At 47.7% G+C, this 26,087-nt stretch overlaps 1 protein-coding gene across 4 annotated transcripts in view; it reads left to right on the plus strand.

The window, feature by feature from the left end:
- LOC144481955 (uncharacterized) overlaps positions 1-25,867 on the plus strand; it is a 51,495-nt gene extending 25,628 nt beyond the window's left edge. For 2 of the 4 annotated variants that reach the window (XM_078201144.1, XM_078201146.1), the window contains exons 5-6: positions 16,160-16,362; positions 18,032-21,664. In XM_078201144.1, the coding sequence (XP_078057270.1) occupies positions 18,115-18,840 (726 nt within the window). In that variant the 5' untranslated portion in view covers positions 16,160-16,362; positions 18,032-18,114 and the 3' untranslated portion in view covers positions 18,841-21,664. Of the gene's footprint in view, positions 1-16,159; positions 16,363-18,031; positions 22,431-24,255 lie in introns of those variants that run through there. The other 2 variants (XM_078201145.1, XM_078201140.1) reach the window with 2 other exon arrangements.
- Positions 25,868-26,087: the final 220 nt, after the last annotated feature.

Below are 26,087 nucleotides of genomic sequence, written 5' to 3' on the forward strand. Positions count from 1 at the left end.
TGTTTCACTAACTCATCACACTGCGGAGACACCAGCGAGTTCACACTGTGGAGAGGATATTCGCCTGTCCCAAATGTGGAAACTGTTTCACTAACTCATCACACTGCGGAGACACCAGCGAGTTCACACTGTGGAGAGGATATTCGCCTGTCCCAAATGTGGAAACTGTTTCACTAACTCATCACACTGCGGAGACACCAGCGAGTTCACACTGCGGAGAGGTTGTTCAACTGCCCCGAGAGCGGTAAGGGATTCATTCAGACATCGAAGTTGCTGATACACCAGTGAGTTCACACCAGGGAGAGGCCGTTCACCTGCTCAGAGTGTGGAAAGGGATTCACTTGCTCAACTGATCTGCTAATACACCAGCGAACCCACATTGGGAAGAAGCCATTCACTTGCGCCATGTGTGGGAAGGGTTTCACTCGATCATCTGACTTGGGGACACACCAGCGAGTTCACACGAGGGAGAGGCCATTCATTTGCTCAGACTGTGGGAAGGGATTCACTCGCTCAACTGATCTGCTGATACACCAGTGCATTCATACTGGGGAGAGACCGTTCATCTGTTCACTCTGTGGGAAGGGATTCACTACCTTATCCCATCTGCTGAGACACCAGCGAGTTCACAAGTAACTACAGGGACTGGATTTTGCTGTTAATCACATCCAGGATTGAACTATGTTCATGAGAGTTTGTTTCTGCTGATGTTAATGAACCCCCACCCAGTTATAGAGGCACACTGATCTAGTCTTCTGCATAAAATTCAAACAAACCAGCTTTTTGTCAAATCTTTTTTATTATCTGCAACACAATTTAGTTCTCTTTGAAGGGCTCTCCCTCTCCCCTGTCTCCTCCATCCTCACCAACAACAAGTGTGAGGAGCTCATGGAGCTTCTTCATCACTGAGATAGAGACAATCCCATCAGCTGTCTCTGCTGCTTCCTCCCTTCCACTAGCCCACCAGGACAAACTGTCTCTAAAGTTGTCCTTTGTGTGATCCCTGATCCCATATCTCCACTCATGCCCTCTCAGTGCTCACCCTGTCCAGTGGCCCACCCTCTGCTCCATTTACTTTATTCCCATTCAATGTTGATCACCCAGCATGTTCGCTGATATTGTTAACGGTTCTTTCCAGCCTCCCTTTCATCTCCAAACTCCATGAACGTGTTGTCACCTCCCAAATCCATGCTCATCTTTCCCAGACTCCCTCCAATCAGGTTTCTGCCCTGCCACTGTACTGAAACTGCTCTTATCAAATCCACCAATGACATCCTCTGTGAGTGTGACAAAGGTAAACAATTCTTTCTCATCATTCTCCACCTGTCTGCAGCCTTTGACAAGGTTGACCACCCCATTCTGTTCCAACACCTCTCCACTGTCGTCCAGCTGGGTGGGTCTGCTCTCTCTCCTGGTTCCATTCTTCTCTTATCTAATCAGAATCATTCAATGATTCTATTCTCTCCCCACAAGTGCTGTCAGACCTGCTGAGACTTTCCAGCATTTTCTGCTTTTGTTTCAGAAACACAGCGTCAGTTTTCACATGTACACTTGATAACACCCAGCTCTATCTCGGCATCATTTCTCTTGAATTGTTCACTTTTGTTAAATTATCAGACAGCTTATCTGACATTCAGCATTAGATTAGCAGAACTTTTCTCAACTCAAATATAATGTAAATTAAAATCATTGTTTTATTTCCCAGGTTACTGACCCTCCACCCCCCCCCCCCCCCTCTCCCCCAGTTGGAAATATCTCAGACTAAACCAGATTTTCACAATCTCACTGTCATCTTTAACAATCACATATTTGCACCATCATAGAGCCCTCCTCTTCCCACCTCTGCAACTTCACCCCTCTTCTCTCTGTCCCAGCTGCTGACACCCTCCTTCAGATCTTTGTTACCTCCAGACTTGTCAATTCTAACACTCCCCGCCAGCCTCCCACATTGCACCCACTGTAAACTTGAGGTCACCCAGAACTCTGCTATCCGTATCCTTCCTCACACACAGTCTCAGTCACTTTCCCCCCTGTTGGAGTAAAAGTGAGACGCTGCCAGATGGAATCCCGAAATTAGAAGATACAAAATGGCTATCTGGTACAAAATGGACTCTGTGAAAAGACATTAAAATGTGTTGATTTAGGCATGGACATTGCAGAGCGAACTTTGAGCTACATCCTGTTAATGTATAAATAAACTGCATGTTAAGCCAAAAGACCAGACTCTGAGGTTCATGTGGTCAAGCTTAGCTTAAGAAAAGAGGAACCGAAACAATGAGTCATGGGCTTTTGTTAACGGTTGTTTTTGAAGGAATGTGATTGGAAGCTAATTGTTGCTAGGGGAGCCCAATTGGTTAATATATGTAACCGCCCAAAGTTGTTGACGCAATAACTGCTGGTGTCTGTATGATTAAAATGTATTAAAAAAAGGCTAGCCGCCACGCCAAATCAAGAAGTTGACTGCGAGCACTGAGGAATGCCCAGTGCCTCTCCCAAAGCTTTGTTCAATAAACTGCATGTTGAATCTTTAAGTCTGACTCCGAGTGGTGATTTTCCCACAACACCTCCCAACCCCCCCACCGCACCCACCCCCTACCGTGCTCACTGACTTACACTGGCTTCCCATCAAACAACATCTTGATTTTTAAATTCTCATCATTGTTTTCTAATCACTCCATGGCCTCATTCCTCATTAACTCTGTCATCTCTGCCATCCCCAGATTTCTATCCTCATCCCACTCTGGCCTCTCGAGCATTCCAGATTTTATTCACTCCATCACTAGCGGCTGTGCCTTCACTGCCTAAAGTTCACAACTCTGACATCCCCTCCCAAATATCTCCACCTCCCTATTCCTTTCTGGAAGATCTTATTAAAATTTGCTTCTTTGGCCAAGCTTTCGGTTACCTGGCAGAATATCTCTGGGTTTCAGTGTTGTATTTTATTTTATAATGTGAGTTTGAATCACCTTTGGGCCTTTCAGTACATTAAAGGCGCTGTAATAACTTAAATAAATGCTGTTGTTTATCCTGTCCTCTCTTGGGGATCTCTTCACTTGTCTCAGGTGACATGTGTAGCATGAAATTGGGATGCTGGTATGAGTGTGCAGATGGGATTTGTTATGTTTAATTTAACTAATGAGTGAATCTGTACTGAAGACCAGGTAAGCAGCAAAGTGGCACAGTGGTTAGCACTGCTGCCTCACAGTGCCAGGAACCCGCGTTTAATTCCTGCCTTGAGTGACTGTCTATGTGGAGTTCTCCACGTGTCTGCATGTGTTTCCTCTGGATGCTCTGGTTTTGTCCCACAATCCATGGATTGGCCATGCTAAGTTACCCCTTTGTGTCCCAAGATGTATAGGTTCGGGGGATTAGCAGGATAAATGTGTGGGATTACGGGGATAGGGAGGGGGTGGACCTGGATAAGATGCTCTGTTGGAGGGTTGTGTTGCAGACACAATGGACCAAATTCTTCACTGTAGGGATTCTACATGAAGATCCCAGATATGCTCAGCTACACAACAACTGGACAACTTTGAGACATTAAAATGGACAGTCGAATGAGACAACATTTCAATTCATCAAGATGTTGACACATACTCCATACTTAATCTGTTCTCCATTGTCTTCAATATTTTAATGTCCTATCTCTATAGAGTCTGGAACTGCACATAGTCTTCAAGCGTGGTCCAACCAAGGATCTCGATAAATTTAACATGAGCTCACTGCTCTAGAAATGAACCCCAGCTCATTCTTTCCTGTCATGAGTTTCTCCATTGCAGATGTCAAAGCAGATTTCTCAAAGATCAACCCACGGAAAGCGACAGGCCCAGATGGGGTACCCGGACGAACACGCTGATCCTGCGCGGATCAGCTGGCAGGGGTATTCACAGACATCTTCAACCTCTCTTTACAACAATCTGAGGTCCCTATCTGCTTCAAGAGGACAACATCATCCCAGTACCAAAGAAAAGCCAAGTAGCATGCCTTAATGACTATTGTCCGGTGGGTCTTGACATCCATCATTATGAAGTGCTTTGAAAGCTTTGTCATGGCACGAATCAATTCCAGCCTCCCGGACTGCCTGGATCCACTACAGTTTGCCTACCGCCGCAACAGGTCCACAGCAGACGCCATCTCCCTGGCCCTGCACTCCTATTTATTGACAATGGCTCAGCCTTCAACACCATTAATCCTACAAAACCCATCTCCAAACTCCATGGCCTGGGCCTCGGCTGCTCCTTGTACGACTGGATCCTGAAGTTCCTAACCCACAGACCACAATCAGCAAGGATAGGCAACAATACCTCCTCCACAATCATCCTCAGCACCTGTTACCCACAAGGCGGTGTTCTCAGCCTCCTACTATACTCCTGATACACCTATGACTGTGTGGCCAAATTCACGAAGAACAAAGAAAATTACAGCACAGGAAGAGGCCTTTTGGCCCTCCAAGCCTGCACCGACCATGCTGCCCGACTGAACTAAAACCCTCTACCCTTCCGGGGACCATATCCTCCCATTCCCATCCTATTCATGTACTTGTCCAGATGCCCCTTGAAAGTCACTATCGTATCTGCTTCCATGATCTCCTTCGGCAACGAGTTCCAGGCACCCACCGACCCTCTGTATAAAAAACTTGTCTCCGTACATCTCCTTTAAACCTTGCACTTTAAACCTATGCCCCCGAGTAATTGACTCTTCCACCCTGGGAAAAAGCTTCTGAGTTTCCACTCTGACCTTGCCCCTCATAATCTTGCAGACTTCTATCAGGTCACCCCTCAACCTCCGTCGTTCCAGTGAGAACAAACCAAATTTCTCCAACTTCTCCTCATATCTAATGCCCTCCATGACAGGCAACATCCTGGTAAATCTTTTCTGTACCCTCTCCACATAGCTTCCACATCCTTCTGATAGTGTGGCAACCAGAAATTGAACACTATATTCCAAGTGCAGCCTAACTAAGGTTCTATAAAGCTGCAACATGACTTGCCAATTTTTAAACTCAGTGCCCTGGCCATTGAAGGCAAGCATGCCGTATGCCTTCTTGACTACCTTCTCCACCTTCATTGCCACTTTCAGTGACCTGTATACCTGTACACCCAGATCCCTCTGCCTATCAATACTCTTAAGGGTTCTGCCATTTACTGTATATTTCCTATCTGTATTAGACCTTCCAAAATGCATTACCTCACATTTATCCGGTGTGGTGAACCATTGTTGGTTCCCACCAGGTAGTGCTGAGCCAGGGTCTGGCCAGTACTATGAGTCTGTATATATGTTACTGTTGGGGTTAGGGTTGGGCTGTTCTACATGTTACTGTTGGGGTTAGGGTTGGGCTGTTCTACCTGTAATATAGTTCTTATGGTACATCCCAGTCGGGCTCCGCCTCCTGGGAGAGGTATAAAGGTCACTGCTCTGTCTAGGACCCTTTAGTCTGGGATCGTGTATTATATATGGTAGCTCTATTGTTGTAGTCAATAAAAGCCTTTATTTCCCCGAGTACCTCGAGCCTCGTGAGTTATATCGCGCATCAATTTTATTGACTACAATTGAACTCTCTTCGTTGAAAAAAAAACGACACAGAGAACATGGAGAAAATGCTTAAACCCGAACGGCTTACGTTGGACCCACGTGCGGTGGGCGCCTCGAACACCTTCAACCACTGGTTGAAATGCTTTCAGGATTACCTCGAAGCCTCCGCAGCGGTCACCACCGACGCCGACGGACTCCGGGTCCTCCACGCGAGGGTAAGCGACGCTGTATATTTAGCGATCCGTGGGGCCACCGACTACAAAGGGGCCCTCGAGCTTCTTAAGAAGTGCGACATTAAACCGCCGAACGAGATGCATGCTCGATATCTCTTAGCCACTCGACAGCGGCAGCCCGGCGAAACGACGGAACAGTACGCGTGCGAGCTCCTACAGCTAGCCAGGGGCTGTAACTGCAAAGCAGTGTCGGCAGACCAGAACATGAACGACCTCGCTCGAGATGTGTTTGTGGCGGGAATCAGCTCGTCTTACATCCGCCTTCGGCTGTTGGAGCAAGTAATCTCGATCTCACTAAGTCCACAGAGCTAGCGGATGAGCTAGAAACGGCCTCCAAAAGTCTGGCGATGTACCCCGACAACCACGTGGAGACAGCGTGGCAGGGGCAGTCACAGACCCCACTTCATTCAGCGGGACCGAAAAACTGCGTGATTGCGTTCCCACCCTCGGGCCTGACGACGGCAGCAGCTCCAGGCGGCCCGCGGTGTTACTTCTGTGGGGGAGTGAAGCACCCTCGGCAGCGATGGCCCGCTAAAGCGGTGTTGTGCTCCGCCTGCGGCAAGAAGGGGCATTATTCGAAGGTATGCCGATCCAAACTTCCATCCAGGAACAGCAGTCCGGCGTGTGACTCCCCGGAGCCGGTTTCCTCATCGTCGGCATCGTCAAGGGCTTCTTCCACGTGCGAGGCCAAGACGTCGCCATTCCAGACGACAGAGTCGCAAGAGACGCGCGACTACCAGGGGCCGCTGGTTTTGGCGCCATCGCCCACGTGCGACCTATGGGGGCAGCCATTTTGGTCGGCACCGACCGCGAATGACCAGCAGGGGTCATCATCATCCATCTCAGCTGCCTGCAGTGGCGCCCACGAACCAATGGTGGCATCGATCATCCTGGACCAGGCAAAGCCTCAGACTCGACAAGTCCATGATGGACATACAGGTAAACAAACGCACGATTTATTGTCTGTTTGACAGCCGGAGCACGGAGAGCTTCATTCACCCAGACGCCGTGAAGCGGTGTGGCCTCCGGATTCAGCCTGTCAAGCAGACAATTTCGATGGCGTCAAGGTCCCGGTCTGTCACCGTGCTAGGGAGTTGCATGGTAAATCTGACGGTGCAGGGCACGGTTTACGAGAGCTTCAAGCTCCTGGTGTTACCGCACCTTTGCGCGCCAATACTCCTAGGACTAAATTTCATGGTCCACTTGAAGAGTGTAACCCTACAGTACGGTGGGCCACTCCCTCCACTTTCAGTGGGAGACTCGCAGCCTCTAAATTGCCCAACGCGCTCCATCTGTAGCCTCTCGACGCTTAAGATTACCACACCCTCTTTATTCCAGAATCGCGTGCCAGGCTGCAAGCCCATCGCGACTAAGAGCAGGCGTTACAGCGCTGAGGATCGGATCTTCATTCGATCTGAGGTTCAGCGGCTCCTCAAGGAAGGGATCATACAACCTAGCGCTAGTCCTTGGAGAGCGCAGGTCGTGGTGGTCAAGAGTGGGAACAAACCCCGAATGGTCATAGACTATAGTCAGACCATTAACAGATACACGCAGCTGGATGCGTATCCCCTCCCGCGCATATCTGACATGGTCAACCAGATTGCGCAGTACCGGGTGTTCTCCACCATCGACCTAAAGTCTGCCTACCACCAGCTCCCCATTCGCCCAGAGGACCGACAATACACGGCTTTTGAGGCGGATGGTCGCTTGTACCATTTTCTAAGGGTTCCTTTTGGTGTCACGAATGGGGTCTCGGTCTTCCAGCGTGCTATGGACCGAATGGTGGACCATAACGGATTGCGGGCTACCTTCCCGTACCTGGATAACGTCGCCATCTGCGGCCATGACCAGCAGGACCACGATGCCAACCTTCTTAGATTCCTACGCACTGCATCTCGCCTGAATCTGACCGACAACAGGGAGAAGTGTGTATTTTGCACGCGCCGCCTAGCTATCCTCGGATACGTGGTGGAAAACGGGGTCATTGGCCCTGATCCAGACCGTATGCGTCCCCTCCTTGAACTTCCCCTGCCCACTAGCGTAAAAGCACTGAGAAGATGCTTAGGCTTCTTCTTTTACTACGCACAGTGGGTTCCCAATTACGCGGACAAAGCCCGTCCGCTCATCAAGTCTACCTCTTTTCCCCTAGCGCCAGAGGCTCGTTTGGCCTTTGAAAAACTAAAAGCCGACATCGCGAAAGCCACGATGCACGCTATCGATGAGTCCATCCCCTTCCAGGTGGAGAGTGATGCATCGGATTTCGCCCTGGCCGCCACACTTAACCAGGCGGGCAGGCCCGTCGCCTTTTTCTCTCGCACCCTCCAAGGCCCCGAAATGCGACATTCGGCGGTGGAAAAGGAGGCCCAGGCCATTGTGGAGGCCGTCCGGCATTGGCGCCATTACTTGGCGGGAAAACGGTTCACCCTGCTCATGGACCAGCGGTCCGTGGCGTTCATGTTCAATAACACGTTACGGGGCAAGATCAAGAACGATAAGATCTTGAGGTGGAGAATCGAACTCTCCACCTATAATTACGACATCATGTATCGTCCAGGGAAACTCAACGAGCCCTCGGATGCCCTGTCGCGTGGAACATGCGCTAGTATGCAGGAGAATCGATTGCAGGCTCTCCACAATGACCTCTGCCATCCGGGGGTCACTCGGCTCTTCCACTTCATAAAAGCCCGGAATCTACCCTACTCGGTGGAGGATGTCAGGTCTATAACCAGAAGCTGCCGGGTATGCGCGGAATGCAAACCGCACCTCTACCGACCTGACAGGGCACAACTCGTTAAAGCCACTCGTCCATTCGAAAGACTGAGTGTAGATTTTAAGGGCCCCCTTCCCTCGACAGATCGGAACGTGTACTTCCTCAATGTGGTTGATGAGTACTCACGATTCCCCTTTGTCATTCCTTGTTCCGATATGACCGCTGCCACGGTTATCAAGGCATTTCGTGATCTTTTCACCCTGTTCGGGTACCCCTGTTACATCCATAGCGATAGGGGCTCGTCGTTCATGAGCGATGACTTGAGGCAATTCCTGCTCTCATACGGAATTGCCTCTAGTAGAACCACGAGCTACAACCCTAGGGGTAACGGACAGGTTGAACGTGAGAATGCTACAGTCTGGAAGGCTGTCTCACTGGCGTTGAAGTCTAAAGGCCTTCCAGTCTCCCGTTGGCAAGAGGTGCTCCCTGATGCGCTCCACTCCATACACTCACTCCTGTGTATGGCAACCAACGCTACTCCCCATGAGAGACTGTTTTCATTCCCTCGGAAGTCTTCCTCTGGGACCTCATTACCGTCTTGGTTGACGTACTCAGGACCTGTCCTCCTGCGGCGACATGTTAGGACCCGCAAGTCCGACCCTTTGGTTGAACAGGTCCATCTCCTCCACGCCAACTCTCAGTATGCCTATGTGGCATACCCTGACGGGCGAGAGGACACGGTCTCGATTCGAGACCTGGCGCCAGCAGGGGGCTTGGAAACCCCTGTCGCTCCCATACCTCCTGTTAGAGACCCCCCAACTATTGTTTCCCCTCCTGACACGGCGCGGGCAGCATCGGGACCATCACTTAACCCTTTTACTCCCGTGTACAGCTTGCCTGAGTCCAGGAGATGGTCGTCACTTCAAGGCGTGCCCGAGTTCAGCGGATTGTCACCACCTCGGGGTCTACCGGCCTGTGAGACATTGGAGGAGCCGTTGGACACCGCCTTGGGGAGAACGCCACCGCGAGTGCCTACACCGGTGTCATCGCCGGTGTTGAGGAGGTCACAACGACGGTGCGGTCCCCCAGACGTCTGAACTTATAGACTGATGAACAATTGTTCTGTGTTTTGTACCCCGCCGGCCTTTGTTTTCAAAGGAGGGGTGAATGTGGTGAACCATTGTTGGTTCCCACCAGGTAGTGCTGAGCCAGGGTCTGGCCAGTACTATGAGTCTGTATATATGTTACTGTTGGGGTTAGGGTTGGGCTGTTCTACATGTTACTGTTGGGGTTAGGGTTGGGCTGTTCTACCTGTAATATAGTTCTTATGGTACATCCCAGTCGGGCTCCGCCTCCTGGGAGAGGTATAAAGGTCACTGCTCTGTCTGGGACCCTTTAGTCTGGGATCGTGTATTATATATGGTAGCTCTATTGTTGTAGTCAATAAAAGCCTTTATTTCCCCGAGTACCTCGAGCCTCGTGAGTTATATCGCGCATCATCCGGATTAATCTCCATCTCTCCGCCCAAGTCTCCAACCGATCTATATCCTGCTGTATCCTCTGATGGTCCACATCGCTAGCCGTAAATCCACCAACCTTTGTGTCGTTCACAAACCTACTAATCAAACCAGTTACATTTTCCTCCAAATCATTTTTACATAATTACAAACAGCAAAGGTCCCAGCACTGATCCTGAGGAACGCCACTTTTCACAGCCCTCCATTCAGAAACGCACCCTTCCACTCTACCCTCTGTCTTTTATCACCTCTAACTCGATTTTCAAGTTTGCTGACGACACCCCCATAGTGGGTCAGATCTCAAACAATGACGAGACAGAGTACAGGAATGAGATCGAGAATCTGGTGAACTGGTGCGGCAACAATAATCTTTTCCTCAATGTCAACAAAATGAAGGAGATTGTCAGCGACTTCAGGAAATGTAGTGGAGAACATGCCCCTGCCCACATCAATGGGGCCGAAGTAGAAATGGTTGAGGGTTTCAAGTTTTTAGGTGTCCGGATCACCAACAACCTGTCTTGGTCCCCCCATGCTGACACTATAGTTAAGAAAGCCCACCAATGCCTGTACTTTCTCAGAAGTCGAAGGAAATTTGGCATGTCAGCTACGGCTCTCACCAACTTTTACAGATGCACCATAGAAAGCATTCTTTCCGGTTGTATCACAGCTTGGTATGGCTCCTGCTCTGCTTTGTCTGTGTCGTGTGCAAGAGACTATGGGGGTGATTCTGGCGGATCCGGTTTTGAGAATCACGTGTCGCCCATTCATCGGGATTCACACATGTGTTCCCGACACATACGCGTCTCCCAGAGCCAGGGAACAGTCGCAGTCGGGACTGCGCTGGAAACCGGCGGGAAGAGAGGGAAGTCATTTGAACCTGTTTTAAATATATTTTAAGTGTAGCTTACATGTGATTTTCGGGCCTGACACGGAACTGGCCGGGCCCGACAGCATCTCCCACCCTGCCAGGAGTACTTCATTCCAACGGGGTTTAGAGTAGCTCCCCATATTCAGGGAACTAGCAGGAGATGCTGCCGGAGTGAAGGGGGGGCAATCCTGACCCCCCCAGGGGGTCGGGCATGGGGGTGGTGCCCCCTGGCAGTGCCAGCCTGTGCCCCTAGCACTGCCCAAGAGGCAAAGTGCCCATGCCCAGGGGGCACCGGGCAGTGACAAGGGGGTGGGGCCTATTGTGGGCAGGGCCTAGGGGACGATCGGTGGGCGTGGGGGTCCCATTGCTACTCTGCATAGTGATCGGTCTGGGCTGGAGGGAGGCCGGCGATCGGGGTGGGCTGGGGAGTGTGGCGGTCTGCCAGGGAGGGGGCCTGGCTCCCGAGGTGGGGTCTGACCCCGGGTGGGGTCAGCTGGTGGGGGGGCGGTCGCCACTGCTGGGGGGTGGGGGGCGGCGGGGGCGGGGGGGGGAGAGGAGAGGCGCGCTGGACATCGGGACGCTCTGGGACGGGGGGTTGTCGGGGCTGGCCTGGGAATTGTTATTGGGAGGGTGGCTGGAGGGTGGGGGTCCCGGGCTGGCCAGCGATCGAACTGGCCAACAAACGGGGAGTCTGACAGATCGGGACCACTGCGCATGCGCAGATTTCCGGAACTGTCAGACTTCGGCGTGAATAGGCCCCGCCCCCCAGGGCTTTTAGTGAGGTTCACGATTGTGACGTTTGCATTGCCTGGAGTGCGGAGATTCAGGTCTGAAGTTGCACTGAGAAAACAGTCGTGATCTAGAACAGTTTTCTCACCAATTCAGCACTTTTGGGAGAATCACCCCCTCTTCTGCATACTAATACATGGAACAATAATAAATCAAATCAAATCTCACTTCATTTAGTGATTTATGTGGGTGGATTTTAAACCAAGAAATCTTTGCTCCTCTGTCCCATTTAATTTCTTATATTCTAATCAATAACAGTCCTCCTTATTTCTCCTTCCCTAATGGCAAGCCTCACATTTCACTGGATTGAATTTAATTTCCCGTTAATCTGTTTGGTTTTGTCAGTTTGCTTCCATCTCCCTGGATCTTGGCGCAGGTCTACACATTATAATCTCCACCGCACAATTGGTGTCATCTGTAAATGACATGTGGGTTTTTGCAATTCCAGGTGATGAAGTTGCTCCCAGCACTGATTCCTGCAGGACCCCACTTCTCACTTTCTGCCAGTCAGAGAAACTTCCCTTAATTCCTGCCCTGTTCTTGGCAGGCAGGATTAAGGAGAATCCTAAGGCATTCTATTCATACGTTAGGAACAAAAGAGTTGTCAGGGAGAAAATCGGACCTCTCAGGGACAAAGGAGGGGAATTATGCTTAGAACCCAAGGGAATAGGGGAGATCCTAAATGAATACTTTGCATCGGTATTCACGAAGGAGAGGGGCGTGTTAACCGGGAGTGTCTCGGAGGAAGGTGTTGACCCGTTAGAGAAAATCTCCATTACAAGAGAGGAACTGTTAGGTTTTTTAGGGAACATTAAAACTGACAAAGCCCCAGGGCCTGATGGCATGTATCCTCGACTGCTCAGGGAGACGAGAGATGAAATTGCTGGGCCTCTGACGGAAATCTTTGTCGCTTCTTTGGACACGGGTGAGGTCCCTGAGGATTGGAGAATAGCGAATGTGGTCCCGTTGTTTAAGAAGGGTAGCAGGGATAACCCAGGAAATTATAGGCCGGTGAGCTTGACGTCCGTGGTAGGGAAGTTGTTGGAGAGGATTCTTAGAGACAGGATGTATGTGCATTTAGAACGGAACAATCTCATTAGTGACAGACAGCATGGTTTTGTAAGAGGGAGGTCGTGCCTTACAAATTTGGTGGAGTTTTTTGAGGAAGTGACAAAAACGGTTGATGAAGGAAGGGCCGTGGATGTCGTCTATATGGATTTCAGCAAGGCATTTGACAAAATCCCACATGGCAGGTTGGTTAAGAAGGTTAAGGCTCATGGGATACAAGGAGAAGTGGCTAGATGGGTGGAGAACTGGCTTGGCCATAGGAGACAGAGGGTAGTGGTCGAAGGGTCTTTTTCCGGCTGGAGGTCTGTGACCAGTGGTGTTCCGCAGGGCTCTGTACTGGGACCTCTGCTATTTGTAATATATATAAATGATTTGGAAGAAGGTGTAACTGGTGTAATCAGCAAGTTTGCGGATGACACGAAGATGGCTGGACTTGCGGATAGCGAAGAGCATTGTCGGGCAATACAGCAGGATATAAATAGGCTGGAAAATTGGGCGGAGAGGTGGCAGATGGAGTTTAATCCGGATAAATGCGAAGTGATGCATTTTGGAAGAAATAATGTAGGGAGGAGTTATACAATAAATGGCAGAGTCATCAGGAGTATAGAAACACAGAGGGACCTAGGTGTGCAAGTCCACAAATCCTTGAAGGTGGCAACACAGGTGGAGAAGGTGGTGAAGAAGGCATATGGTATGCTTGCCTTTATAGGACGGGGTATAGAGTATAAAAGCTGGAGTCTGATGATGCAGCTGTATAGAACGCTGGTTAGGCCACATTTGGAGTACTGCGTCCAGTTCTGGTCGCCGCACTACCAGAAGGACGTGGAGGCGTTAGAGAGAGTGCAGAGAAGGTTTACCAGGATGTTGCCTGGTATGGAGGGTCTTAGCTATGAGGAGAGATTGGGTAGACTGGGGTTGTTCTCCTTGGAAAGACGGAGAATGAGGGGAGATCTAATAGAGGTGTATAAGATTATGAAGGGTATAGATAGGGTGAACAGTGGGAAGCTTTTTCCCAGGTCGGAGGTGACGATCACGAGGGGTCACGGGCTCAAGGTGAGAGGGGCGAAGTATAACTCAGATATCAGAGGGATGTTTTTTACACAGAGGGTGGTGGGGGCCTGGAATGCGCTGCCAAGTAGGGTGGTGGAGGCAGGCACGCTGACATCGTTTAAGACTTACCTGGATAGTCACATGAGCAGCCTGGGAATGGAGGGATACAAACGATTGGTCTAGTTGGACCAAGGAGCGGCACAGGCTTGGAGGGCCGAAGGGCCTGTTTCCTGTGCTGTACTGTTCTTTGTTCTTTGTGAACTGTTTTGTGGTCAGATTTCCCTGGATTCTGCTGCTGGCCTTTCATTCCACACAGCCTGGCCTTGGTCACCCTCCTGGACCGTACACACTGCAGACAGAGTGTACCAGTGCTGGAGCAGATCCTGTGAGCGCCTCACTCCCGTGTGCTTTCAGGCATTGCTCCAGGTGTTTTTACAAAGCTTATCACTTTTTAAAAATTACCATCTTATTGAAGCCATTAACAGTCTCTAGGATATAACATGAAAAGAGAAGCCTTTAAAATGAGTTTCCACTTTTAAATCTGTGGGAATAAATTAACAAATGAGTTATTGTCAAACATGAGTTCAGGGTCCCATTGGGCAGGAAGAGAACCAGAAACCAAAATGGCACAAGGGATTGGAGAGGGAGAGAAAAGGACAGAAAGGCAGAGAGGTTTGGGGAAAGCACAGTCACTGTTGCTCACAATGGGGAAGGAATCGGGGCCGGTGGGTGGACAGGAAGGTTTCAGAAACTCATAATCAAACTCCAGAGCAGAGGCTGCCAGGGCTTTACCGCTTCGGGGCTTTGTCCTGGGAACAGATCCAGGGTAAGATCCAGCAAGGAGCAAGGTGCATGCACAACCATCCTGGTTACACAGTCTATCTCTGTCCGTGTGAAGTTCTGCACTGTCCTCCTCACAGTTCACAATATTTCCAACCTTCATACTGCCTGGAAACAAGAGCAGGAGTCCCCGAAACAACTCCTGAGGAATTCCCCCCACCACCGCCAGCCCTGACGGCAGAGATTCACTGACAAAAGTTTTCATGGAGCAAGGTCAAAAAGAGTTACAATGGGACAAGCAAAATATGTGTCTAGATGAGGTGTGAACGGTGCAACAGTAACAGTCTGAATGCAGAGAGAGAAATGAGAGAGGAAAAGAAAGACATAAAGAAACAGGAAAGAAAATCGGGGCAGAAATTATGATATTAAATTGCTGAACTCAATTATGATTCCTGAAGCTGTAAAGTACGCCCTTTTCACTGGGTAATAAACTATTACATTTCTATCTGTTCCCAGTTCAAATGAAAGATCACAAAGCTGTCAGCTTAACATCTGTTTCTCTCTTCACAGAGGCAAGTCTAACCTGCTGGGGACATTATATTCACTGTTTTATTTTCGAGTCCAGTGCAGATTAAAATAAGGAGCTTATTTAATTGAGAATGGTAACTGCATTTTGGGCCTGACTTTAAACAAAATGAGCTGTCCAGGTGAGCAGGACAGACATTTCCAAATTTGCTGCAGTCATTTAAGACAAGTTTGAAGCTAAATCCCGCAAAGCTGTAAATCTAAATTAAACCCAGACAAGCAGAAAGCTGCTGATGATTAAAGGGGTGGGGTTGGGGAGGTGTCCGAGGGAAGTCTGACACACACTGCACAGGGTGAGCAGGGGAAAGGGGAGGAATTACTTGAATAACAGGGAGCCAGGGACAACAGCAGAAGGTGGGAATCACTGGGAAGGGAGCAGTGGGATATAGATACATCAGAGAACCATAAAATAGTTACAACACAGATGAAGGCCATTAGGCCGGTCATATCTGTGCTGGCGCATTGAAATTGCAATTTACCTGCTGCCACCTCACTGCTTTTGCCCGATAACCCTGCAATTTATTCCTGGTATTCACAAGACTTGGTTACGTGGATGTCAGGTAAATCAATCGGGGTGGGGTGCAGGGTAATGTAACTGTACTGGTCTGTGAGGCACCCCAAGGTCCATCAGCCACCTACATGCAGTGTCTAGAGGGCCCTGGGTGAAAGGAGGAAGGAACCACTTGAGACACAGCAAAGGGTGGGAGGTCACCCATACCCACTCCCCTGGTTACATAAACCACTCATCTTGGACAGTGCCACACCTGGACAGGGCTGGCTCAAGGTGCAGGACACTGCAAACTGGTCGGTTAAGCTGTGAACTGGGAGGGATTGGAGTGGTTTGAGTGATGGGCCTGGGGTTATATCAGAGCAGACACAGTCACTGCTTTCCCTTTTCCCCGTGGATGTTGCATTGGAGTCATGTTGGTGAGTGTTTCTAAACTCTGTAATGGAGGGGGATTGGAGGTTGTTGTGAGTGTTAGATCATATTGTTTCTCCTTATTCTTCCTGCTTCTCCCATTCCCAGTGCCAGTCTGCAGGTTCCGGTGACTCTGGACGTCAGTCTGTTTGCAATTGGTGTCATGTACATTTGTGGAAACTGATCCTCAATTGGCGAATGAACAATAACTTTTGGAGCGGTTCCTTGGACCGGTGGGGAAGAAGCTATGGAAAATGTATCCACCATTGATCACTCAGTAGAGCTGAGAGTTTCTTACAACCTGAGGGCAGGTCAGTGACCTGAGCTCCTAGTTCTGCTTTTCACTCGATAGGTGCGGCCTGACCTGATGAATGTTTTCACTTTTTGATCTTTTAATCTAATATCCAGCCTGTGCAAGTTTTTGATCATTTTTCACTGATTTTTTCAACACAAATTAGCAGCCGGTTTGAATCAGGATGGGTGTTGGCTGGGGATTGGTTTGTTGTATTAGTTTGAACTGAAGGAGAAGCAGTTGGGTTTAACCGAGGAATTTGGAGGCCAGTCGGGCCGAACAATTCCACGTGAGACTGTGAAAGGAAGAAGATTGTCGGGGAGATCAGGTTGCTAAACGGACATTGTCCATTTAATTTGAGTAATAAATTTAGTAAAATGTATTTCTATTTTGGTTTTATCCGAGATTTTTATTTACATCATTGGGTGTCAGTAACAAGAGCAGCAGATATTGTTAATCCCCAGTTGTCTGTTGAAAAGTTTATTTATTAGTCACAAGTAGGCTTACATTAACACTGCAATGAAGCCACTGTGAAAATCCCCTCGTTGACTGTTCAGGTACACTGAGAGAGAATTTAGCTCGGCCAATCCACCTAACGAGCACATTTTTCGGATTGTGGGAGGAAACCAGAGCCCCCGGGAGAAATACATGCAGACACGGGAAGAATGTGCAAACTCCACACAGACAGTGACCCAAGCCAGGAATCGAACCCGGGACCCTGGTGCTGTGAAGCAGTATGCTAACCACTATGATCAGGTGTTAGTGAGGCTTCTTCCTGAACCACTGCAGTCACTGTGGTGAAGGTGATCCCAAAGTGCTGTTTGGTAAGGAGTTACAGGATTTTCACTCAGTGATGGGCTATGTCCAGATCAACAAAAATGCATATTTATATAGCACCCTGAATAGAATAACACCTTATTTCACAGGAATATAATACTGCAATGTTTGACACTGGGGTGCAGAAGGAGCTATCAGGGGAGATGATCAGAAGCTTGGTCAATGAGATAGTTTACAAGAAGTCTCAGCAGCAGATGAGTTGAGGCAGGAGTGAAGTTAGACAAAGTCGCTGAGGTGGAAATAGACGCTCTTAGTGATATGTATTCAGAAGCTCAGCTTGGAGTATAATCTGAAACCAAGATTGTGAACAGTCTGGTTCAGCCTCGAAGCTGTAACAGAGAGATGGATGGTATTGATGGTTAGGGATTGGAATTTATAGCAGGGACTGAAGACTTTAAGTAGAGAATATTTTTTGTTAAACTATTCATAGATGTCAGAGAATTCAGGATGGCGTTTGACTTTGAGGGCTACTTGGAGATGATGCTGTTCAGATACACCTGATACCGTAGTTCTTCTCGGTGGTGGGGTTTGAGGGTGTGGGAGATTCTGTCAAAAAATTGCCAGAATTGTAAATTGATACAATTAATCTCCTTCATCCACTGCCTCTGCCACCCCTCCCTATTTTCCATACAGATGCTCGAGTTTTACATAACCACTGATCAGGTCCCCTTCCCTGAAGGACATGAGTGAACCAGTTGGGTGCTTTCAATAATCCAGCAGCTTTCATGGTCACTTTTTCCTAGTGCCGGCCCCACAAATTACCAAATTCCTTCAGCTCAATTTCACAACCTGCCTTTGTTTTTGCAGGTTTCCATTCATTCACCTTTGTCTGTTTTAAACAATTTTCCCAGGTTGAGAAACTCAAGCCCAACGTTTCACCAGAATCTGACAGTCACCCAAGTTGTCGTTACCTGAATATCATTGGATTGTAAACATGGAAGTGAAAAGCAGACTTCGCAATGGAAAGAAATGCTACATGTCCTCTGTCCAAGGATGCAGCTTCAGCCAATCATCTGACCAATTGAAACACAATCAGAGACACACTGAGGAGAAGCCGTGGAAATGTGGTGATTGTGGGAAAGGTTTCAATTACCCATCCCGATTGGAAACTCATCGGCGAATTCACACTGGGGAGAGACCATTTACCTGCTCAAAATGTGGGAAAGGATTCACTCAGTCTTCCCATTTGCAGATACACCAGCAAATTCACACTGGAAAGTGGTCTTCCACTTGCTCAGAATGTGGGAAGGGATTCTCTCAGTCATTCACCCTGATGGTACACCAACGAATTCACACCGTGGAGAGACCGTTCACCTGCTCGGAGTGTGGGAAGGGATTCACTCAGTCATCCACTCTGCTGAGACAGCAACAGATTCATACTGGAAAGAGGCCATTCACCTGCTCAGAGTGTGGGAAGGGATTCATTAGGTTATATCACCTTCTGAGACACCAGCATGTTCATACGGGGGAGAGGCCTTTCACCTGTTCACCAACAGATTCACACTGGGGAGAGACCATTCACCTGCTCGAAATGTGGAAAGGGATTCAATCGCCCATCCAGCCTGCTGAGACACCAGTGAGTTCCCAAGTAATTGCAGGAGTTGGGGTTTGTCAGAAACATGTTCAGATAGTGAATCAACATGTTAATCTGTTTCAGTAAGCAGATTTATTTCTGTAACAGAAATGCTAAAATGTCTGCAAGGTGACAGTAACACTTTCTTGGCTTCATTTCTATCATGAACTTTTACCACTTCTCATTTTTGTGGGCTGCTTTTTTCAGTGATGTCTAAAAACATTCTAAGAATATAAAGAGTATGCTGCTGACATCAATAAATTTAATGGGATTTTAATCTATTTCACATGAGAAGAACCATTCATCAAGAGCAAGTTTTAAGATGTTGTATTAGCCGAGGTTTCTCAATTGAAGTTCAAATAATGTTTCACTCACTGGGATATTGTGTAAACACTACATGGGGGTTTAGTGAGCTGAATAGAATCTACCAGCATTTTCCTGAGCCTGTGTTCAGTGTATTGGGAGGTTTGACCTGGGTTGGAGTATCTTGTGTCCCAGGGTTGGGCAATAACAAATATTCAACAGTAAAGATTTATTGAGCTTTTTTCAGTCTGAAACTAAATGCCTTTCACATTGTTTTTGCCTGGTATTGAAAGCAGGGAAAGGAATTTCTTTAGAAATACAAAATGTATCGTCATACTGCATTTCAAGATTTTTGTTTTGCAGCAACAGAATTTGGGCTGGATACTTCGCATTGTTGTAGTCAAATCTAGCAACAGAATTGTGAAATGTCACAGTTCATTAAGAGGCCCTTTGGCTCATCATTCCTCTGACACCTTTTTCAAAAAGCTGTTCAGTTAGTCCCCTCTTTATTCATCACCATGAATCGTGCATTTCCAAACATTGTCCAATTCCACTATGAGACTGAGTTAAGAAAAAAACAAAATTGTAAGAGGTGCAGGAGTTTCTGCAGTTTTCATGCAGTGTGTGAAAATGAACAACATTCACTTGATGAATGGCACGGGGGCACAGTGGTTAGCACTGCTACCTCACAGCACCAGGGACCTAGGTTCAATTCCTGCCTGGGTCACTGTCTGTGTGGAGTCTGCATGTTCACCCCGTGTCTATGTGGGTTTGCGCCGGTTTCCTCCCACAGTCCAAAAGACATGCTGGTTTGGTGCATTGCCCTGCTAAATTCTCCCTCAGTGTACCCAAACAGACGCCGGAGTGTGGTGACTAGGGGAATTTCACAGTAACTTCATTGCAGTGTTAATGTAAACCGACTTGTGACACTAATAAATTAACTTTAAAAAAAAACTTTGAACGTTTGACTGGAAAAGCTTTAGTCGGATTCCTCTACAGTTATTGAAATAAAATGGATACATATATTACAATGGATTTCCTTTCAAATATTTACAGGGAACCTGCTCTGAGTAAGAATGTCCTCATTTTTCTCTGTGGATATGTACAATCTAATTCCACTTGCTGTACGCTCTGTTACAGAGGCTGCAAGAGAACAGCAAAAAGGTTTCAACTCCAGCAACAAGTGTGGACCATTAATGGAGCCTCTTTGTTACTAAGATTGAGACAATTCAATCAGCTGTCTCTGCGACTTTCCCCCCTTCCACTGGCCCACTGTGAAAAAAACTGTATCTAATGTTCTCATGTCTCAACCTGAACTAATTTCTTTCTCGAGTTGCTCTGAACTTCCCTTGGGTGTGTTTCATTGTGTCTCTACAGGTTGAACAATTGTACTATCAATTGTGGAAAGATTCTAGACTGCGACCTGTGGTTGATGGTGTGGGGAAGGTGGTAAGAGTAGTAATAGCAGGACAATTTAGAAGTGTGAGTGATGAGGTGACAGTTCTGTGCAGGAGGGTAAATGTTGCAACATCCATTTTCACCACTGTACTTCTTGCCAATGAAAGGGTGGCACGGTGGCACAGTGAAATGTCACAGTTCATTAAGAGGCCCTTTGGCTCATCATTCCTCTGACACCTTTTTGTGTCTCATGATGTGTTGGTTAGAGGGATGAGTGAGGTAAATATGTGGGGTTGTGGGATGGGGCCTGGGTGGGATTGTTGTCAGTGCAGACTGAATGGGCCGAATGGCCTCCTTCTGCATTGTAGGGATTCTATTATATGAAAGACTCTTTTTCACTTGATTTTGTCCTTCCAAACTTGTGTCGGGTCAGGCAATGTTTAAATTCTGAAATGCCATTGCAAATTGATGGGCCATAATGAAGGAAATGAGTGAAGCATTCCAGTCATATCAATAAGGAATCAGAATATAAACAGATGCGACAGAGACTAGCTCTACCATCGACTAATGCGAGACCAGCCTATAAAATACTCCATTACATTGCACGCAGTATATTGCAGGTTGTTTTGAACCTGTGTTAGTATCCTGTTGCCTGATGTAATTTTCCAACAATGGGACAGGGAAAAGCTAAAATACAAAAAGTCTAACTTTTCTGATGAAAGGTGACAGAGCTGAAATGCAAATTGTGTTTTTCTCTCTCTGCAGACACTGCCAAATCTTTTGAAAATTCTGGCAATTTTTGTTTTCAGTCAGTCAGCATCTGCAGCATTTTGATTTCTTCAGCTGCTTAGTGCTGAGGGTATGGGACCCACATCCAGAATAGTATATATAAAAATGGAAAGGGATTCACTCTCCACCCCCACCCACCCCCTGACTGTGCTTGTTTGTAAATTATTAAATCTCTAAATTCTTCCACTTTGGATAAAAGGTCAGCGACCTGAACTATTCACTCTGTTTCCCTCTCCATAGAATCTGTTTGACCTGCTGAGTGTTTTCAATATGTTGTTTTCGTTGTCATGTTTGACATGTAACACTACATTCTGCACTCTCGTTTCCTTCTCTATGAACGATATGTTTTGTCTGTGTAGCAAGCAAGAAACAATACTTTTCACTGTGTGTGACATGTGACAATAATAAATCAAATCAAATCAAACTAAACTCACTGTTAATTCCTCCTCAGTAACAATTTGAAACACAAGATTTGTAGTGGGGATTTTCTCCTGTAAAGTTGCAGTGATAATGAGTGTCCTGGGGAAATGAGTGTGAATCCCCCAGCCCCGGACACAGGGGAACTGACCATCCATCTCTAGCTCTAATTCCCAAACAGAAAATGCTGCCAATAATCAGCAATGAATGATGTGGAGATGCCGGCGTTGGACTGGCGTAAACACAGTAAGGAGTCTCACAACACCAGGTTAAAGTCCAACAGGTTTATTTGGTAGCAAACGCCACTAGCTTTCGGAGCGCTGCTCCTTCGTCAGGTATAAAGACTTTAAAGACTTCATATGCCCTGTTTGCTGCTTATGAGCAGATCTCCCACTCACCTGACGAAGGAGCAGCGCTCCGAAAGCTAGTGGCGTTTGCTACCAAATAAACCTGTTGGACTTTAACCTGGTGTTGTCAGACTTCTTACAATAATCAGCAAGTCAGCCTGAGTCTGTGGCTGCTCTCACCATCTTAAACCATCACAATGCCCGGCTGATTGACAGCACCTCCGGAACAATAGGAAGAGGGGGCGGGGCTGGAGGACCGAGCGGGAGCGGCTGGGCCTCCAACTAATCGGAGTGAATGAGGGGCGGGCCTGGGAGTGGAGCATGCGCAGTGTGGGTAATGGCGATCGGGAGGTGCATCTTTGTTGGATGCGGAATAAGTAAGTGCAGAAAACGACAAGACTGAGGAGGCGGTGGATCCGGCAGGTGAGCGGAAAGGCTTCGTAAACATATTTTGTAAACCGCAAACCCGGAAAAAGTATTTCCCTGTTGTCAGTTTTCCCGTTCACATCGAGACGTCCTCAGATTTCTCCCAGTTTTTGACCCTGGTTGAGAGCCGCCATCTTTATTGGGGGCAATCTGCTGACGAGCGCATGCGTGGCTACCATCTTTGTAGGGACAATGTGGGAACATAAGAAATAGGAGCAGGAGTAGGCCATCTGGCCCTTCGAGCCTGCCCCGCCATTCAATAAGATCATGGCTGATCTGAAGCGAATCATGCAGACCCGCCTGCTCCCCATAACCCCAAATTCCCTTATCGATCAGAAAACTATCGACCCGTGATTTAAACATATTCAACGAGGAAGCCTCGTTGGGGAACAACTTGTCAATCAAACCACTTCACACTCTTGAGTCAGAATGTCTGATTGATGAGGCAAAACAACCCTGTATCTGTATTTATATTGTATCTTTAACATCATAAAACTTCACAAATCATTTCACAGAAATGTGACAAAGTAACATATGACCAAAAGCTTGGTCAAAGAGGGGGATTTAAAGAAGAATATTAAAGGAGGAAAGCGAGGTGGAGAGGTTTAGGGAGGTAATTCCAGACCTTGTGCTCCAGGGAAATGAATACATGAACCAATCATAGAATCCCTACGGTACAGAAAGAGGCCATTTGGCCCATCGAGTCTGCACCAACCACAATCCCACCCAGGCCTGACCCCCATATCCCTACATATTTTACCCACTAATCCCTCTAACCTACGCATCTCAGGACACTAAGGGGCAATTTTTTAGCATGACCAATCAACCTAACCTGCACATCTTTGGACTGTGGGAGGAAACCGGAGCACCCGGAGGGAACCCATGCAGACACGAGGAGAATGTGCAAACTCCACACAGACAGTGACCCAAGCCGGGAATCGAACCCGGGACCCTGGAGCTGTGAAGCAGCAGTGCTAACCACTGTGCCACCGTGCCGCCAATGGTGGAGCAATTCAAATCAGGAAAGCTCAAAGGGCCAGAATTAGATGAGTTTCGAGATCTCGGAGGGTGTATGTCTGGAGGAGATAACAGAGCTAGGGATGGTCACAAACATGGAGGAAAACAAGGATGAAAATTGTAAATTTTTGGTGTACTCAGCATTTTGTAGGTCAGTGAATGCAGGGATGATGGGTGAACAAGTCCTGGTGCGAGTAAACACATGGGCAGCATAGTTTTGGATAACCTCAAGATTACAGGGAGGTTGTATGTGGGAGTCCGGCCGGGAGTGGGCCAATTGGATAGTTAAGTCTAGAACTAACAAAGAAATAGATCAGAGTTTCTGTCGCAGGTGAGAGGAGACTGGGGTGGAGTTGGGTGATATTGCTGAGTTGTAAATAAGCGGTCTTGGTGATGATGTGGTCATGTGGTTGGAAGTTCATCTTGCATTAAATAGTGACACTAGAGTTTAAAAGTTTTGAGTGTGCTTGCATCCCCAGAGAGAGATGGAATTGGTGGCTAGGGGAGGGGAATTTGTAGTGGGGCTTGAAGACAATGGTTCCAGTCTTCCTGATATATGAGTGGAGGAATTTTCTGCTTGTCCACGACCTGATATCAGTGTGTGCCCAGGTTGTATTCAGATTTCCTGAATGATATTAGGAATCCATTGGGTTTTTACATCAATCCAGCAGCTTTCATTGTCACTTTTTCCTAGTGTCAGCTCCACAAATTACCGGATTCATTCAGGTCAATTTCACAACCTACCTTTGTGTTTTTCTGGGTTCTCTCTCACTCCTTTTTTTTCTATTTTAATTCAATTTCACAGGGTAACAGAAGGGGAGGACTTGCAGTCAGGAAACTGAAACCAAACATCACATCAGGATCTGTCAGCTGCCCAATCTTTTGTAACGTGAATATCATCAGATTTTGAACATGGAAGGAAAAAGCACCGTTCACAGTAAGGAGAAACCGTACACGTGTTCTGTGTGTGGACGAGGATTCAGCCGACCATCTTACTTGTCAAAACACAAGCGCAACCACACTGAGGAGAAACCGTGGAAATGTGCAGATTGTGGGAAGGGATTCAATTACCCGTCTGAACTGGAAACTCATCGACGGCGCCACTCTGGGGAGAGACCTTTCTCCTGCTCTACTTGTGGGAAAGGATTCACTGATTCCTCGAACCTCCTGAAACACCAGCGAGTTCACACTGGAGTGAGACCATTCACCTGCTCTGAGTGTACGAAAGCATTTGCACAACTATCCCACTTGCTGACACACCAGCGAGTTCACACAGGGGAAAGGCCATTCATCTGCTCTGTGTGTGGTTTGAGATTTGCGGATTCATCCACCCTGCTGAAACACCAGCGAGTTCACAGTGGGGAGAGAGCTTTTAAATGCCCAGAATGTGGGAAGTGTTATAAAAGCTCTTGGGAACTGATGTCCCATCAACGTGTTCACAGTGATGAGAGACCGTTCAGGTGCTCTCAGTGTGGAAATGGCTTCAGGTGGTCCTCTCAACTCAATGCACATGAGAGAGTTCACACTGGGGAGAAGCCATTCACCTGTTCTCAGTGTGAGAAGGGATTCACTCAGTTATCCCACCTGCTGAGACACCAGCGAGTTCACACTGGGGAGAGGCCGTTCACCTGTTCCGACTGTGGGAAGGGATTCACTACCTCATCCAATCTGCAGACACACCAGCGACTTCACAAGAATGCACAGTAATTGAATTTTGCTGTTAACCATATCCAGGATTCAACCATGTTCATTGGGATCTGTTTCTGTGATGTTAAAAACTCCAGGTGTTAATATTCTGAATAAAGTCAAATAAATCAGCCTTCTCTTTAAATCACTGTTATCTTTTTTAATATCTCTAATACAAGTTAGTTTCTTTTGAAGGTCTCTCCCTCTCCCCTGTCTCCTCCATCCTCACCTCCAACAAGTGTGAGGAGCTCATGGAGCTTCTTTGTCACTGAGATAGAGACAATCCCACCAGCTGCCTCTGCTGTTTCCCTCCCTTCCAAATAGCTCACTGGGAAAAACTGTCTCTAAAGTTCCCCCCTTGTCTGAGTCCTGAACCCACATCTTTCTCCAGTTTCTCTCCCATCTCCCCTCATGTCCTTGCAGTGCTCATCTTGTCCATGAGACCCACCTCCAGTTTCCATGATCCTCTTGTCACTAAGCTGCTGATCATCCAACTTCCCCATGTTCACTGAAAATGTTAACGGTTCCCTCTCACTTTTGAATAATCTCTTCCTAAATAAGCAAACCCTTGATTCCACAATCACTGCAAACTACTGTCCCATCTCCAACCTCCCTTTCCTCTCCAAACTCCATGAACGTGTTGTCACCTCCCAAATCCATGCTCATCTTTCCCAGACTCCCTCCAATCAGGTTTCTGCCGCTGCCACTGTACTGAAACAGCTCTTATCAAATCCACCAATGACATCCTCTGTGAGGATGACAAAGATAAACTATCCCTTCTCATCCTTCTCCACCTGTCTGCAGCCTTTGACAAGGTTGACCACCCCATTCTGCTCCAACACCTCTCCACTGTCGTCCAGCTGGGTGGGGCTGCTCTCTCTTGGTTCCGTTCTTCTCTTGTCTAATCATAGCCAGAGAATCACTTGTAATATCTTCCCTTGCCACTCCCAT

Source organism: Mustelus asterias, chromosome X, assembly GCF_964213995.1.
Source record: "Mustelus asterias chromosome X, sMusAst1.hap1.1, whole genome shotgun sequence".
Lineage (NCBI taxonomy): Eukaryota > Metazoa > Chordata > Chondrichthyes > Carcharhiniformes > Triakidae > Mustelus > Mustelus asterias.